This window comes from Antechinus flavipes, chromosome X (genome assembly GCF_016432865.1).
Source record: "Antechinus flavipes isolate AdamAnt ecotype Samford, QLD, Australia chromosome X, AdamAnt_v2, whole genome shotgun sequence".
Taxonomy (NCBI): Eukaryota; Metazoa; Chordata; class Mammalia; order Dasyuromorphia; family Dasyuridae; genus Antechinus; species Antechinus flavipes.
The window spans coordinates 82587252-82604431 of NC_067404.1; the positions used below are offsets into that span (position 1 = coordinate 82587252).

Sequence of the window (17180 nt, forward strand, 5' to 3'; positions counted from 1 at the left end):
AGAGGAAGAGAGAGGGAAACAGAGAGGACGAGAGACAGAGAAAAAGAGAAGAGGAGAGATGAAGAGAGGAGGAAAGAGAGGGGGATAGAGAGTAAGAGAGAGAAAAAGAGAAAAGAGTGGAAGAGAGAGGAGAGAGAAAAAAAGAAGAAGAGAGAGAGAGAGAAAGAGAGTGGAAGAGAAAGAAAGATAGTGGAAGAAAGAGAAGAAGAGAGAAAAAAGGAGAGAAACGGAGAGGGAAAAAGAAAGGAAGAGAGAGGAGGAGGAGAAAGAGTGGGGAGAGAGAAAAATAGAGTGGAAGAGAGACAGGGAGAGAAGAAGAGAGAAAAAAGAGTAAGGGGGAGAGAGAGGAAGAGAGAGAGGGAAGAGAAAAAGAGAGGAAGAGAGAGAGAAGGGAAGATAGAGGAAGAGAGAGAAAAAGAAGAAGACAGAGTGGGGAGAGAAATGATGAGAGGAGGACAGAGAGAGAGAGAGAGGAAGAGAGAGAAAATAGAGTGGAAGAGACAGAGAAAGAGAGAGTGAAAGAGAGAGATAGGAAGAGAGCGAGAAAAAGAGAGGAAGAATAGTATCTTGTGGAGACATATAGGATGTGAGGGTGTGACTGAATAAATGTGGAGACCTAGTAAGTCACTAAGGAATCTCTAGGGATATATAGATTGAGAAATGGGTGATATGAAAAGAGAAAAAGTGAGATTCTGGTGTAGGAGAGATTAAGAAAGTGAAAATATGAATGAATGGACATTTTCAAATAAATAGAAATTAGAGAAGACCCTTAGACCCTTGTAGGAAGGGCCTGTGATGAATACTAAGACCAAGTGAAAAGTGATAAAGGCTGGGAGAAATATGATGCGTGAAATACAGATGGTGTAAGTGTTCCAGAGTAAGACAGAAAGATCAAGAAAGATGTTTTTAGAAAGTCAAGTAATATAAGATGAATCATGGGTGGTTGAAGAAAACAAGGGAGCATAAAGTTGGATGGATAAAAATACTTAGGTATTCAAACATAGATTACTGAAGAGACCCATGTAGTGAGTTTTAAAGGATTGAAGAGACCAACTCAGAAGTTTGAAAAGTGGAGAAAACATGATGGTGAAAGACAGATATAGTATGAGTCAAGATTGCTGAGATTCTAGATGTTGAGAGACTGATGTGTGGAGAGAACTGTAAGAAATGGAGATTTGTGCATGGAAAAGTTGACAGAATTAAAAATAGAGATGGCAACGGGCAGAGATAGGACTGTCTGAAAGGAATAGTGCACTGAGATATATAAGAGCAGAGTTCAAGAAAAAGAGAGGTGTAATGTAACAGAAAACAGTAATAGAACTTGGAATAGAACAGAATTTTGAATAGAAATAATGTAATTATATAAGGTGCAAAAGTGTAGAAATACAAATTAGGATAGATAAAAGGTAAAAGGAAGCAGAGTAATAGAGGAAAAGAAAACAGACACCTAGATCAAAAAACAAATGAATGAAAGGAGAAATCCAGAAAAAAGGATATGAATGGTTTAATAAAGAATTAAGAGAAATAGAAAATATGTGGATAGCTGGAAAGGTACCGAGATGTAGAGCAGAATTGCAAGGGAAGGAAAAATGCAAAGTCCTAGAGTTAAAGTTGAATGAAAGTTAAAGTATATTGAGAGGTGAAATACAGTGAAAAGGAGCTGTAGATGGAAAGATAAAGAATTTGCTAGAAGAATGAATGAAAAATGAGATGATTGAGAATTGCAAACCTGAATAAAAGAACAGAGTGAGAGCCATATGAGAGGAGAATCTAAGAGAGAGGTGAAAGGTCATATAAATCTTGACTTAAATTTTCCTGAATAGAAGAAAAATGAGAAATGTCTGAATGTAGAAATCTAAATAAATGAAGCTAGAAAATAAAAAAAGGCTGAGAAGGGTAGAGCTAAAAATATGCAAAAAGATGAGCCCACCCTGAGAATCCTCAAATGAAAGGAGAAGACAAGATGGGAAGAGACTGTGCAAAAGAAAAGATTGAGTAATGGTAGAAAGAAGAGCATATGAATAGTTAGAAAAATATAGGGGAAATAAAGATACAGGAAGAAGCAAATTGCCAGAGAAAGGAACAGGAAGAGTAGTAATTGAGAAACAAATTTTAGTGAAAGAAGATTTGTGCATAGAGCACTCAAGTTGCAGATGGATGAATGTGAAAAGGAACTATCAGCAAAAAGGTCTAAGTGAAAGAATAGAGGGAGAACTCCTCTAGGAATGAGTATATTATTAGGAAAATGCTTGTTTAGGATTTTAACGGAAGTAGAGAATCAAAAAAAAAAGTAGAAAATTAATTCCCAGGCAAGGGCAGAAAACAAAAAAAGTTTAGAGAGAGAGGAGACAGAACCAAACTTTGCAGAGATGAAAGCATTTAAAGGGTTAGAAAAAAAGAGATGGCCAGATGGAATGGAAAGACCAGAGAAGAACTGAATAGTGGTTGGGCATTGTGAGAGAGTAAGAAATGGATGGATGGATGGTTGGATGGGTAGAAGGATAGATGCAGAGTGTGGGGAATAGCTAGAAAAGAGCAGAGCAGGAGAAGTTCTTTATTTTTTTTTCTAAATGGCACTTAGAGAGCAATGCCCAAAGGGCCATAGACTGAGTATGAAAGGATATTGAATTTTGATTTGTTTCTGGAGAAGTGGGGATTGATAGGGATGGATGAAGGGAACACGGCATTCTCTGAGACTTAGGTGGTAGAAGGGAACCACTGAGTGAGAGACATGTGGAAGCAGAGTCTGAGAAAAAGAGAAGTGTAATGAAAGAGGTTAATTCAGATCTTCCAGATGTTCAAGAAGGAATGAAATCAGGTGAAATGTAGGAGCATAACTGGGGAGAATGACAAGGTAGAAATGAAGCAGAGGGTCCTACAGGATGGCATGGAAACAGCTTGACTGAAAGAGACTGTCGAGTGAAAGGAGCAGGCCTCAGAGGAAGAGATGAATTGTTTGGTAGAGCTGTTGAATGAGAAGTGGCTAGCTGGAGAGCATGGAGACAATTAGAAAGCTGGCAAGAGGAAGAGGTGAATTGCTAGAGACAGTTGCAGGGAGAGAGACTCGTAGGCATTGAGAGCCAAATGGTAGTAAAAGGAGATCTGTGTGTGGAGCAAATGGAGTAAGGGATGGACGCATGGGCAAAGGAAGTGTCAGGCTAATGGAGATTTGAATGAAAAAATAGAGGGAAAACTTTAAGAGAGAAGGTAAGCCAAAGAAGGTATATTTTAGGAAAAATGCTGGTTTGGCATTTTAATGAAAGGAGGGAATGAAGCTCTCTGCAAGGGCTGAGCCTGGAGAAATTGTCTGATGTGGGAAGAAGGGACCAATTGTGGCAAAGATGAAGATATTCAATAGGTTACGGGAAAGGAAATGGTGAGATGGGAGGGCTAGGCCAGAGAAAAAATGATTAGTGCTTGGGCCTAGGGACTGAGTGAGAAGTGGATGGATGGAGAAGGTATGGAGAGATGGAAGCACAGCAGGAGGAAGAGGTGAATTTCTCAAAATGCACCCATTGAGGTGTGGAGAAATAGTTAACCAGAGCTCCATAATTGGAGGCAACAACTGCCTGAATATTGTATGGCTGAATAGAAAGCAGGAGTTGAGAGTCCTTAAGTAAGAGAGTTGAAGCCATAGGGAGGAGTAACGGAAGAGAAGGCTTGGTTGAGAAGGAAATTCGAGGACAAAATCCAAGCGCATCATTTATGTGTAGGAATATCGAAATTGACACAGCAGGAGATAGAAGGTTTCAGAAAGGAGCCATGGTGCCAAGGGGGCAGAAATGGAGACATGGAAAATCTAGCCTGAGTTCAAGGGTTGAATGGAAGATGGAGCAGGACAGATAGAGATGAGTGGGTGAGGTATTGGTAGCCAATGAGAAGTGGATAGATGGAGAGCCTGTGGATAGCTGGAGGCTGTGAAGAGAGAAATGCTTGGCTAGAGTGGGCAAGCAAGGAGAGACCTAGACATTGAGAGGTGTACTGTAGTGAATGGCAGTTGTCCATGGAGCAATTTGCACTTTGAAAGGTACCTGAAAGGAAAACAAGCTGTTTGCCACTTGGTTCCCTGAATGGAAGAAGAGTGAGAAATAGTTGAGAGTGAGAGACAGTTTGGAGCAGGGTCCAGGAAAAGGAGACATATTATGCAAGAACATGCTGCAGTAACAGAGAAATGAATGGAGACAATGAGACAATGTGAGGTTTGTGAAGGGAGACAGGAATCCTATTTTGTAGAAGGTGGTTAGGATGAAGTGAGGCTGAAATGAGCCCACAGGGAATGCTCTAGCCCTAGATGACAGTCCTCATGCTACTAATGATTTTAGGAAAACTCCATTTATTCCTATATTCTTTAATGTTTTTAATAAGAATAGATGTTATATTTTGCCAAATGCTTTTTCTACACTTATTGATATAATCATATGATTTCTGTTAGTTTGGTTTTTGATATGGTCAATTGTGCTGATAGCTTTCCCGATATTGAACCAGCCCTGCAATCTTGGTACAAATCTTACTGGGTCATAATGTATTATCCTGGTATGATAAGTTGCTGTTATCTTTTTGCTAATTTTTACATCAATATTTATTAGGGAAATTGGCCTCTAATTTTCCTTCTCTGTTTTGGCCTTTCCTTCTTTAGCTATCAGCACATATCTGTGGCATAAAAGAAATTTGATAGGACTTCTCCTTCCCCTATTTTTCCACAAAGTTTGAATAATATTGGAATTTAACTTTTTTAATATTTGGTAGAATTCACTTTTAAATTTATCTGGCCCTGCAGATTTTTTCTTAGGGAATTCATTAATGGCTTGTTCAATTTCTTTTTCTAAAATAGAACTATTTAAGTAATTATTTCCTTGTCTATTAATCTGAGCAATCTATAATTTTGGAGGTATTCATCCATTTCACTTAGATTATCAGATTTATTGGCATACAGTCGACCAAAATAACTCCTAATAATTGCTTTAATTTTTTCTTCATCGGTGATAAGATTTTCATTTTTGATACAAGTAATTTGGTTTTCTTTCTTTTTTCTAAAAAAATTAACCAAAGGTTTATCTATTTTTCTTTCAGAAAACCAACTCTTAGTTTTATTAATTAATTCAATAATTTTCTTTCAATTTTATTAATCTCTCCTTTGATTTTCAAATTTTCTAATTTGGTATTTAATTGGAAGTTTTTAATTTGTTCTTTTTAAATAGCATGCCCAATTCAGTGATCTTCTTTTTCTTGATTTTATTCAAGTAAGCATATAAAGATTTTAAAAAATTGTCCTAATAACTGCTTTGGCTGCTTACCATAAGTTTTGGTGTATTGTCTCGTTATTGTCATTCTCTTGGGTGAAATTATTGGCTGTTTCTCATGATTTGTTGTTTCACCCACTCATTCTTTAGGATTAGAATATTTAAATTCCAATTCACTTTTTTTGTTTGTTTTGTCTGTTTAAATCACAGGTTTAATTGAAAAGAAGTAAATCAGACAACTTTTTCAATGAAACAAGTAGCTCTTGTAACTTTTATAAATATAGTTATAACATACATATAAGGCCAATACAATCAGCCCACATTTTAATGGAGGAAGAGTATTGAGTAAGGAAAGAATATGATCTTGTTTAACATTGCTGACATCTCAAATTTCACGTTAAAAAACAAACAAACCATAAATTATATTAGTAGTGGGTGAAGTGAAATCAGTCATCTTACTATTGGACATCAACTTTCCAATTCACTTTTAGTCTCACTTTCCTTGGTTCTTTTTGAATATAATTTTGATTGCATCATGATTTCTTCACTATTTCTGTCCTTCTGCATTTCATTGTGAAGTTTTTGTACCCCAATTTATGGTCAATTTTTGTATAGGTGCTGTATACTACTGAGCAAAAAATAGTATGCTCCTTTCTATCCCCATTCAATTTTCTCCAAGGGTCTATCATACCTAATTTTACTAAAATTCTATTCTCCTTAACTTCTTTCTTACTTATTTTATTGTTCAATTTATCTAATTCTGAGAGGGCAAGGTTGAGATCCCCTAATAGTATAGTTTTGCTGTCTATTTCTTCTTGCAGCTCTCTTAACTTCTCCTTTAGGAATTTAGATGCTATACCACTTGGTGCATATATGTTTAATATTGATATTGTTTCATTATCTATGGTACCCTTTAGCAAGATATAGTTTCCTTCTTTATCTCTTTTAATTAAATCTATTTTTCCTTTTGTTTGATCTGAGATCAAGATTGCTGCCTCTGCTTTTTTTTTTACTTCAGCTGAAGCATGATAGATTTTGTATTATGTATCTCTGCTTCAAATGTGTTTCTTGTAAATAACATATTTTGGGATTCTGGCTTTTAATCTACTCTGATATCTGCTTCCATTTTATGGGAGAGTTCATCCCATTCACATTCACAGTTTAAATGACTAATTCTGTATTTCCCACCTTCCTATTTTTTCCAAGGTATACTTTTCTCTCTCCTTTAACCCTTTTCCTCCTCATTAGTGTTTTGTTTCTGATGAATACCTCCCTCAATCTTCCCTCTTTTTTCAGATCTTCTTAAGAAGATCACTAGTCTGCCCCAAATCACGTTTTTCACCAGTCTACAATCCCTCTGAGCACAATTTTGTTTTGTTTATGTGTGGGGGAAACTAGAGAGCTTGGAATTTTCTGATCTCCACCATCTTCCCAGAATTTTCTCTCCTCTTTGAAGGTCTTAAAGCACCATATAAATTGTGTTATTAGAGATTAATTGAGAGAAGGGCAGATGCAGATAAAAAACCAACAAAGAATAAAAAGGAAGAAAGGATATGCAAGAAAGTGAGGAAAGAACAGGTAGATTGGCATAGGGGGCGGGGCTACTGTGTGAATTTATTTTGTTTGAAATTTATCATATATATATTTTTTTAAAAGCAAGAAGCAAGAAATTGAGGTTTGTGATTTCATATGGAATCCACTGTTATTTTGGGTGTTTTAAGTTCAGAATAAAGCCACTTTTGAAAAACAAAGGGGGATTGAGATACTCTCTCCCCAGGCCAGGCCAGCAGGCCCATAGCTGAGAAGTGTAAAAGACCAGAACTGGAAGCAAGGGGTGGGACTGGGGCTGGAGGGAAGAAATTCTTTCTTTTTCTGCTTTCCAGAGTAAGGTCAGGGGGACCACAGCAAGAAGAAGAAGAGCTGAGGGAAAGAAAACTTTTTTCCCCTCGAACCAGCCAACAGAATGACAGAGAAACTGATGATTCTTTCTCACTCTTCCTCTGACTCTCCCTGCTTCTCCCTGCATGGCCAACAGGACCACAACAAAGAGATGAACAATTGGGGTGAGGGTGAGGGGTGGGAGAGAAGACTCGCTTTCTCTTTTCCAGAATGAGGCCAGCAGCACCAGAGCAGGAAGATGACCAGCTGGGAAAGAGGGAGATACTGTCTCCCTCGTTCCCTCTTTCTTTCTCTCTTTCTCTCTCCTCCTGGATCCAGCCAACAAGACTAGAGATGTCTAGAAAAAAGAAGGGGAATCAGCACGCCTCCTAGGTCTGACCAGAGGGACAGGAGTGAGTGGAAACACTTCTTCTGTCCCTGAAGCCAGCCAGAAGGCCCAAGAAAAGATGAGAAGACAAGGAGGACGTCTGTTTCCATCTTTCTTAGTGGAGACAATCAGTGAGGAGGTAAGAGGAAGTACTTATCTTTCTCCCTCCATCCCTCAACACAGTGATAGAACCCTGGCATGAAGAAGAAAACCAGAGGCGAGATAGCAGTGAGACTTTCTTCTTGTGCCTTGGCACAAGATTCATAGAAATAACTAGAATTATGGGACTGGGGAGACTCGCATTAACTCTCTCCCATTGCTATCCTACCCATTTCCCCATGAATGTGTTCTTCCTAAGCTGAACTGGGTCTGCTCAGTCAATGAGAAAAGTAATAGAGACCAAGGTTTTTACCTTGGTCCATCCAAAAGGGCAGAAAGGAATGGTTGGGAAAGAACTCATTGTTTCCTTGAGCCTAGCCAGCAAGATTGCTGCAAGGAAACAACCAGTTTCTTTGCAGATAGAGAGACAGCATCTCTCTGTTTCTATTTCTTTTTGTCTGTCCCAGACTCTCTGTCTCCGACTTGCATTTCGTCTTCTTCCCACTGGAAAGCTCGACTAGCAAAAGTCTGAGTGAGAGAAAAATACCAAAAGGCAGGAATGGGAAAACCTTCTTTATTTTGGGGCCTTCTCACCATATTGAAGGAAATTATGAGAGGGGGAAAAGTCTCTGATCCATCTCTTTCTTTTCCTTATTCCTTCTTCATTGGATCCAGCCAACATGACTATAGTAAAGAGAAGTCCAGAAAAGAGAGAGAATCAGGAAATGTCCCCCTTGGGTCTGAAAAACAGGATGACGTGGGTATCAGCCATCCCTCTTTATTATAATCTCTTATTCCACCAGGTTGAAGGACAAACCCAACAGAGACCCTTAATGTATCCCTGGCCCAAGAAGCAAGACTGCCACAACCAAAAGACAACCAGGAGGGAGGAAGAGAGGAACTTTTCTTTCCTCTCTTGCTCTCTCCAGCATGGAGATGACCAGGGTGTAAGTATGGGGGAGGGAGAGCTAGGGGGAAGATTCTTTTTTTTTTTTTCAGAGTCAAAACAGTGGGACCACAGCAAGAAGATGACTATCAAGAAGAAGAAGATTCTATCTGTGTCTGCATCTCCGTTTCATTCTCTCATTCTCTCCCTGGATCCATGAAGAGGATTGCCATAAAGTGATATCCAAAACAGGGAGAGAGAGAGAATGAGGAGGCGCTCCCCTGGACCTGACAGATGGAACAGGGGTTGATGAAGCTCCTCTTTGTTTCCCTGGCTCGAAAGAGGCGATCAAATGAAGACCCAACAGAAGACCCTCTCTGTATCTCTGGCCCAGGAAGCAAGACTGCCACAACTGGAAGACATCCAGAAGGGAGGGAGAGAGAAACTTCCATGTGCTCACTCTCCCTCCCTTGACGGCAAAGATGTGACCAGCACATGAAAATGGGGAGGGGGAAAGGGAAATATTGTATTTTTCAGGGCAACACCAATAGGAGAACCACAAGGAGAAGGGGCTGGAAGAGGAGAAGGGGCTCTAGCTCCTTTTGTGCTCCTCTTCCCCCCCTCTCTGGAAGAGCCAGCTAACAGAAGCCTGACTGCGGAGGGAGAACCATAAAACAGGTATGGGGAGACGCTCTTTATTTCTTGGCCTTGTCACAGATTGAAAACATGAGGAGGTAAAGAGTCTCTCACCCATATTTCTTTTTTTCTTTCTCATTCATCAAGGTATAGCAGACATATGAATGGTGGAGGAGCTTCTTTTTTCCTGAGTCAGACCAATGGGACAACAGCAAGAAGATGACCTGCTGGAAAAGGAAGACTCTTCTTTCTTTCTGTCTCCCTCTCCCCCTTCTCCCCCTCTTCCTGCTCTTCAGTTTTTAGTCATGGTTGGTGTTGTCGGTCATCATCGGTCATCGTTGTCAGAGGTGGTCGGTCGTGGTCGTAGGTCATCGTTGGTCATGGTCGAGGTTCATCAGTTGTCGATTGTCATCAGCAGTCATCATCGGGGCTCGTTGATCATCGTCATCATCAGTCTTCGTCGGGGGTCTGTTGGTCATCGAGGGTCATCGATTGTCATCGAGGGTCATCGGTCGTCGTCAGGAGTCGTTGGTCGTCATCAGGGGTCATCGGTCATCGTCGGGGGTCATCTGTCATCATCGGTCATCGGGATCGTCGAGGGTCGTTGGTTGTCGAGGGCCATCAGTCGTCGTCGGTTGTTGTCGGGGGTCATCGGTCATCGTCGGGATCGTCGAGGGTTGTCGGTCATCGAGGGTCATCGGTCGCCGTCGGGGGTCGTCGGTCATCGTCGGGATCGTCGAGGGTCGTCATCGGGATCATCGAGGATCGTCGAGGGTCGTCGTCGGGATCGTCGAGGGTCGTCGTCGGGATCGTCGAGGGTCGTCGTCGGGATCGTCGAGGGTCGTCGTCGGGATCGTCGAGGGTCGTCGTCGGGATCGTCGAGGGTCGTCGAGGGTCGTCGTCGGGATCGTCGAGGGTCGTCGTCGGGATCGTCGAGGGTCGTCGGTCATCGAGGGTCGTTGTCGGTCGTCGTCGGGGGTCGTCGGTCATCGTCGGGATCGTTGAGGGTCGTCGGTCATCGAGGGTCGTTGTCGGTCGTCGTCGGGGGTCGTCGGTCGTCGTCGGGATCGTCGAGGGTTGTCGGTCATCGAGGGCCGTCGGAGGTCGTCGGTCGTCGTCAGGATCGTCGAGGGTCTCGGTCATCGAGGGTCGTCGGTCATCGTCGGGGGTCGTCGGTCGTCGCCGGGATCATCGAGGGTCATCGGGGGTCGTCAGTCGCTGTCGGGATCGTCGAGGATTGTCGGTCATCGAGGGTCATCGGTCGTCATCAGGGGTCGTCGGTCGTCGTCGGGATCGTCGAGGGTTGTCGGTCATCGGTCGTCATCGGGGGTCGTCGGTCGTCGTCGGGATCGTCGAGGGTTGTCGGTCATCGAGGGTCATTGGTCGTTGTCGGGGGTCGTCGGGATCGTCGAGGGTTGTCGGTCATCGTCAAGGCTCGTCGGTCATCGTTGGGATTGTCGAGGGTTATCGGTCATCGAGGGTCATCGGTCATCATCGGTCATTGTCAGTCGTCCTTGCTCATCCTTGCTCATTGTCAGTCGTCCTCCCTCGTCCTTGGGGGTCCTCGGTCGTCCTTACTCATCCTTGGTCGTCCTCAAAGATTGTCAGTTGTCCTCGCTGGTTGTTGGTCATCCTCGCTCGTCCTAGCTCATTCTCATAGGTTGCTGGTGATCATCGGTCTTCAGTCGTTGGTCATCATTGATCGTCCTCGCTCATCCTTGCTTGTCCTCGGTGGTCCTTGGTCGTCCTCGGGTGTTATCAGTCATCCTCACTTGTCTCAGGGGCTTTCGGTCATCCTCAGTGGTCCTCAGTCATCCTTGGTCATCAGTGGTCCTCAGGGGTCGTCGGTCAACCTCAGTTTTTGGTCATCAGGCATCATCGGTTGTCCTCGCTTGTCCTTGGTGGTCCTCGGTAGTCCTCGGGTGTCGTCAGTTGTCCTTGGTGGTCCTAGGGTGTCGTCGGTCATCCTCACTCGGTGGTCCTCAGGGGTTGTCGGTCATCTTCGGTGGTCCTCGAGGGTCGTCAGTAGTCCTCAGGTGTCGTCGGTCGTCCTCGCTCATCCTTGGTGGTCCTCGGGTATCATCAGTCATCTTCACTTGTCTTCAGTGATCCTTGGTGATTCTCAGGGGTCATCGGTCGTCCTCAGTCGTCATCAGTGGTCCTTGGGGGTTGTTGGTCATCGTCGGTGGGCCTCAGTGGTCGTCCTCGGTGACCCTCAGTCGTCCTCAGTTCTTGGTACTCTTTCTTCTCCTCTCACATTCTCATTCTTTCCCTGGACCCAGCCCAGAGAATTGTACTAACATAATGTCCAAAGGGGGGGGGAGAGGAAAAATGAGAATAGGGAGATTCCCCTCTGAACCTGACCCACAGAACAGAAGTTGGTATTCCTCTTTGTTTCCCTGGGCCCAAAGAGCAGATAAAAGTGACGAGATCTCAATGAGACCTTTTCTGTCTCCCTGGCACAGGAAGCAACACTCCTACTTCAAGAAGACAACGAGGAGGGGGAGGTAAAGAGAAGCTTCTTTCTGCTCTCTTTCTAGCAAAGATAGTCCCAGCATATGAGAGAGGGGAGAGAGGAGCAAAGGGAAGATTCTCTCTTTTGCTGGATCAGACCAATAGGAGGACAGCAAGGAGGAGAAGGGCTGGAAGAAGAAGATTCGCTTCCTTTCTTCTTCTTTCCCCTCACCAACAAATGCAGTGAGCAGAAGGCTAACCGTGAAGAGTTTACCAGAAGACAGGTATGGGGAGACTCTATTCTGAGGCCTTGACACCAGTTTGGAGGAAATTATTAGGTGATATAGAGTCTCTCACACGTATCTGACTCTTTCTCTCTTCTAGAAGAACTACTATGGAGAAATGGCCAATGTGTGAGCAAGACAGAAGATTCTTCCTCTTGTCCTGATCAGGCCAATAGGACCACAGCAAATGGTATATATATATATATATATATATTTTCTCTCATCATCCCCTTTTCTATGTGTTAACCAGCCATCTTTTTAATAAAATGTGGCACTTCTTCCCAAGGTCCCCAGAAAACCGGCTCTTTTTCTGATGATCTGGTCACAGAGGAAGATTCTCAAAGATGACAGAGAAAAACCAGCAAGTTGCCTGGACTGTCCTCGGTTACCCTCAAAACAACATTCAATCAAGCCTCTAAGAAAATTCTGGAGTGAAAGAACTCACAAAAAGTTAAGGTAAAACAGTTTTGCAATTCAAGATATCTTAGAAGCACTATTCACGTGGCTAAAAGGGGAGAACAATCCAGTACAGGTGGTATCGTGGCAAGCCAGCAGAAGGGTCCTACCCGCAGCAACCATAGCCCTGTGGTACTGACTCAGCAAGCCATTGGCACAATAGGACAGCTGTGAGGTCCCCAGCCTCAGTGCAGCACACAAATTGCCAGGCCCCCCAGAACCCAGGGAACAACAGGTGTGTGTGACTAGGCCAGGCCACCCCAGTGCAGTTAGCAAGGCTGCTTGGAGACCCCAGAATAGGAAGCCAGGGACCAGACCCCCTTTCCCCAAGGGCAAGAAACTTGAGACCTCACCCCTGTTTCCCGGGTGCAAAGCTCAACTTTAAAAGTCATGAAATAGGGGGAAATGAGCAAAAAAAAAGTCCTGCCACAGAAAGCTACTGTGGTAACTGGGAAGATCAAAATAAAAACTCAGAAAAGGAAAACAGTGTCAAAAATATCTCCATGTAAAGCCTCAAAGAGGAATTTGATTGGTCTTAAGCCCAAAAGGTCTTCTTGGAAGAGCTCAAAAAGGATTTTAAAAATCAGTTAAGTAGGGGCAGCTAGGTGGCGCAGTGGATAGAACACTGGCTCTGAAGTCAGCAGGACCTGAGTTCAAATATGATCTCAGATACTTAACACTTCCTAGCTGTGTGACCTAGGCAAGTCACTGAACCCCAATTGCCTCAACAAAAAAAAAAAATCAGGTAAGGGGAAGGGTAAAGGAAACACTGGGAAGAAAAATGAGCATGATGCAAGAGTATCATGAAAAAAAGTCAGCTTAGAAAAAGAAAAAACTATTCCTTAAAATGTAGGATAGGTTAAATGGAAAAGGAAGTATAAAAATTCACATAAGTAAACACCTCCTTAAAAATATAATTGACTATCATGATTTGCATTTCTCTGATCAATAGTGATTTGGAGCACCTTTTCATATGGCTACAAATAGTTTCAATTTCTTCATCTGAAAATTGTTTGTTCATATCCTTTGACCATTTATCAATTGGAGAATGGCTTGAACAATTATAAATTTGAGTCAATTTTATATATATTTTAGAAATGAGGCCTTTATCAGATCTTTTGGATGTAAAAATGTCTCCCCAGTTCAAATATAATGGAGTCACAGTCAGGATAACACAAGATTTAACAATTTCTACATTAAAAAATCAGAGGACTTAAAATATGATATTCCAGATGACAAAAGAGCTAGGATTACAGCCAACAAGTACCTGTCCAGAAAAACTGAGTATAATCTATCAAAGGTAAAAAAAAATGGAGATTCAGTGAAACAGAACTTTCAAGCCTTCTTAATGAAAAGACCAGAGCTGAATAGAAAATTTGACTTTCACATATAAGACTCAAAAGAGGAATAAAAAGGCTAACCAAAAAAAAAAAATCATAAGGGATTCAGTAAACTATTTACATTTCTACATGTGGAAAATGATACATGTATATCTTAAAATTTTTCTCATTATTAAGGCTGTTAGAAGGGAGTATACACAGACAGAGGAAACAGGTGGAGTTGAATTTGATGAGGTGATTATCTAAAAAACAAAAGGGTGAGAAAGAAGAATGTACCGGGGGGAGGAGGGGAAAGGAAAGTTAGAATGGGATAAATTATCTGACAAAAGATACAGTAGAAGGGAAGATGGGGGAGGTAAGGGGGAAAGCATGTGAAACTCAGGATCGGCTTTAAAAAAGAAAAAAAAACGCTTAAAGAGGAAATAACATACACAATCAGTTGGGTGTACAAACCATACAGCAAAGTAGGAGGGGAATGGGATAAGAGAAGGGGGTAAGAGGACTGATACAAGAAGGAAGGGCAGATTGAGATAAATCAAAAACAAGAAATTTTTGAGAATGGACATTATGAAAAAAGAGAGAGTAGGTAAAAGCAAAAAAAAAAAAATAGAGTGGAGGGAAATACATAGTTGGTGATCTCATAACTGAAAAATGTTTTTGCAAGTTTCTCTGATAAACACCTAATCTCTCAAATATTTAAAAAAATCGAGTCAAAATTTATAGAAATAAGGGCAATTCCTCCATTGCTCAATGGTCAAAGTATATGAATGGGCAGTTTTTAGACAAAGTAATCAAAACATATAATCATAGGGGGAAAATGCTCTAAATGACTATAGATTAGAGAAATGAGAATTCAAGCAACACTGAGCTACCACCTACCAGATTGGCTTATGTTACAGAAAAGGGAAATGGCAAATGTTGGAGGGGATGTGGGAAAATTATAACGTTAAATTAATACAGTTGATGAAGTTGTATGTGGTTCAGCCATTCTGGAACTATACCCAAAGACATAAAACCATGCATATGTGGGCTTTGATCAAGCAGTACCACTATTGGGGCTGTATCCCAAAGAGATTTTAATAAAACAAAAATGTTTGTAACAGTTTTTAGTGGTGGCAAAGAGTTGGAAAGTGAGGGGATGTCCCACAATTGAAGAATGGCTGAACAAGTTGTTATAGATGATTGTGATGGTATACTATTCTGATTTCAGAAATGACAAGCAGGATGCTCTGAAAAGAACAGGAAAAGACTTTCGTGAATTTATGCAAAGTGAAATAGGCAGAACCAGAAAAACATTGTACACAGTTAACAGCAACATTTTATGATGACCTACTGCAAACAACTGAACTATTCTCGGCAATACCATGATCCAAAACAGTTCTGAAGGATTTATGGTGAAAAGTAAAGCTGTGCATCTCCAGAGAAAGAACTGAGCCTGAAAGGAGATTGAAGATACTTTTTCTTTATTTTTCTGGAGTTATTTTTGTCTGTATTCTCTTTCAAAATGTGACTTATGTGGAAATGTGTTTTTCGTTATCACACGTGTATGACATTTCAAATTGTTTGCCTTTTCGATGAAAAGGGGGAGGAGGGAAATTTAGAACTCGGGATTTGAAAAAAAAGATTGATAAAATTGTTTTTAATGTAATTGGGGAAAAACAAAATATTGAATTATGGAGAGGGGGAAGAAATGAAAAGACAGATTTAAAAAAAAAAAACTTGGAAAGACTTACACAAACTGATGTTGAGTAAAGTGAGCAGAAGCAGGAGAACATTGTCCACATGTCCCATTGCAACACTGTGCAATAATAAGCTAAGATTGACTTAGCTCTTCTGTACAAGACTGATCCAAGATGATTCCAAAAGGTTCATGATGAAAAGTGCAATGCACATCCAGAGAAAGACCATATGGAGTCTGAAAACAGATCAAAGCACATTATTTTCATGGGTTTTTTTTTTCAAATTTTTCCCTTTTTTCCTCTCATTTCATGTTAGAACTATTATGGAAATATGTTTTACATTATGGCAAATATATAATATATATGATGGCTTATTTATGGATGATGGCAGGAAAGAGAAAAGTATTGAACTCAAAATGTTTTTTAAAATAAATGTAAAAATTGTTTTTACATGTAAAAAATAAATTATGGAAAAATTAATATTATGGAAATAATATTATTTGGAAAAAATAAAGTATGATTGAAAAACATGAATGCTTCTTGTTCATTATCTGTTTCACTTCCTGGATTAAACCAAGAAGACTATAGTGAAGTAATGACCAAAAGACAGAATCAGAAGGTGCCCTTTTGGGAGAGACAAAGAAAATAGGGGTAAAGGAGCCACTTGGAAACAGCAGATAGAACAAGACCTAAGTGATACTCTGTCCATCTCTCTGACGCAAGAAATGAGACTACTGCTTCCAGAAAGGAAGGAGAGAGGAGTGAACATCTGTTCGGTCTCTGTCTCTGCCTCTCCGAGTCTCTGTCTCTGTTTGTCTCTCTGGCTGTGTGTTTCTCTCCTTCCCCCCTCATTCATCTCTTCACATTCCCCACTCTCAGAATGGCCAGTTTACATCTAACAACCAGAAGAAAGATGTAAGTAGCTTCCTTTTACGTCTTTTTTTCTGTGTCTGTCTCTCAATCTCTCTCAATCTCTCTCAATCTCTCTCTCTCTCTCTCTCTCTCTCTCTCTCTCTCTCTCTTTCTCTGTTTCTCTGTCTCTCTCAATCTCTCTCTCTCTGTGTCTTTGTCTCTCTCTGTCTCTCTATCTATCTCTTTCTCTCTCTCTCTCTCTCTTTCATTCTTTTATTCCTCTTTTTCTTCCCTATCCAGGCAGACCAATCTAGCAGAATAATGACTGTGAAGAGAGAACCAGAAAACAGGTATGGGTAGACCCTGTTTACTTTCTAGCCTTGTCAACAGCTTGTAGATATGAAGAGATTGTCTTTCACCCATATTTCTTTTTCTCTTTCTCACTCACAGAAGTATAGCAAACAGATGGATGAACACTGGAGGAGATTCTCTTTTCCCGAGTCAGACCAATGGGACAACAGCAAAGAGATGACCGGCTGAAAAGGGAAGACTCCCTTCTGGTCTTTCTTTCCTTCATTCTATCTTTCTGTAGAGCTTTTTTTATTTTGTTTCTTTGTGTGTCTCTCTCCCTGTGTCTTTCCGATTTCATCCTCCTCTTCCTTTTGTTCCCTGTTCCCAGCAGGCCCTGCTTACAAAAGACTAAATGTGATGAATGAACTGAAAAAAAGGTATGTGTTGATCCTTTTTATTTTTGAGTGTCTTCACTAGATTGGAGAAAATTATGAGTTGGGACAGAATCGGTCACTGGTACTTCTCCCCATTTCTTTGATAGCTACTACAAAAAGATGACCATTGTGTGAGCAAGAAAAATGACTGTGTCATCCCAGGCCAGGCAGTAGAACCATAACCAGGAAAGAAAGGATTGAAGTGAAATATTATTGACCTTCTCTTTCTGCCTCTATTGCTTTCACACCCCGGCACGCCCAGC

At 41.3% G+C, this 17180-nt stretch overlaps 1 protein-coding gene across 6 annotated transcripts; it reads left to right on the top strand.

The window, feature by feature from the left end:
- The first annotated feature begins 631 nt into the window (after positions 1-631).
- Positions 632-15870, top strand: LOC127543098 (hornerin-like). 6 transcript variants are annotated; one of them, XM_051969132.1, is made up of 9 exons: positions 632-7645; positions 8409-9169; positions 9424-9973; positions 10021-10560; positions 11000-11362; positions 11593-11865; positions 11966-12055; positions 12152-12321; positions 14872-15870. In XM_051969132.1, exons 3-6 carry the CDS (start codon positions 9433-9435, stop codon positions 11826-11828), a joined length of 1680 nt encoding a protein of 559 aa, XP_051825092.1. In that variant the 5' UTR covers positions 632-7645; positions 8409-9169; positions 9424-9432; the 3' UTR covers positions 11829-11865; positions 11966-12055; positions 12152-12321; positions 14872-15870. The 6 variants fall into 6 exon arrangements, with proteins under 6 accessions (XP_051825092.1, XP_051825088.1, XP_051825087.1 ...); XM_051969128.1 differs by adding an exon at positions 8073-8137 and having other exon boundaries at positions 9424-11362; XM_051969130.1 differs by having other exon boundaries at positions 5060-7645; positions 9424-9951; positions 10021-11362.
- The last annotated feature ends 1310 nt before the right edge of the window (positions 15871-17180 follow it).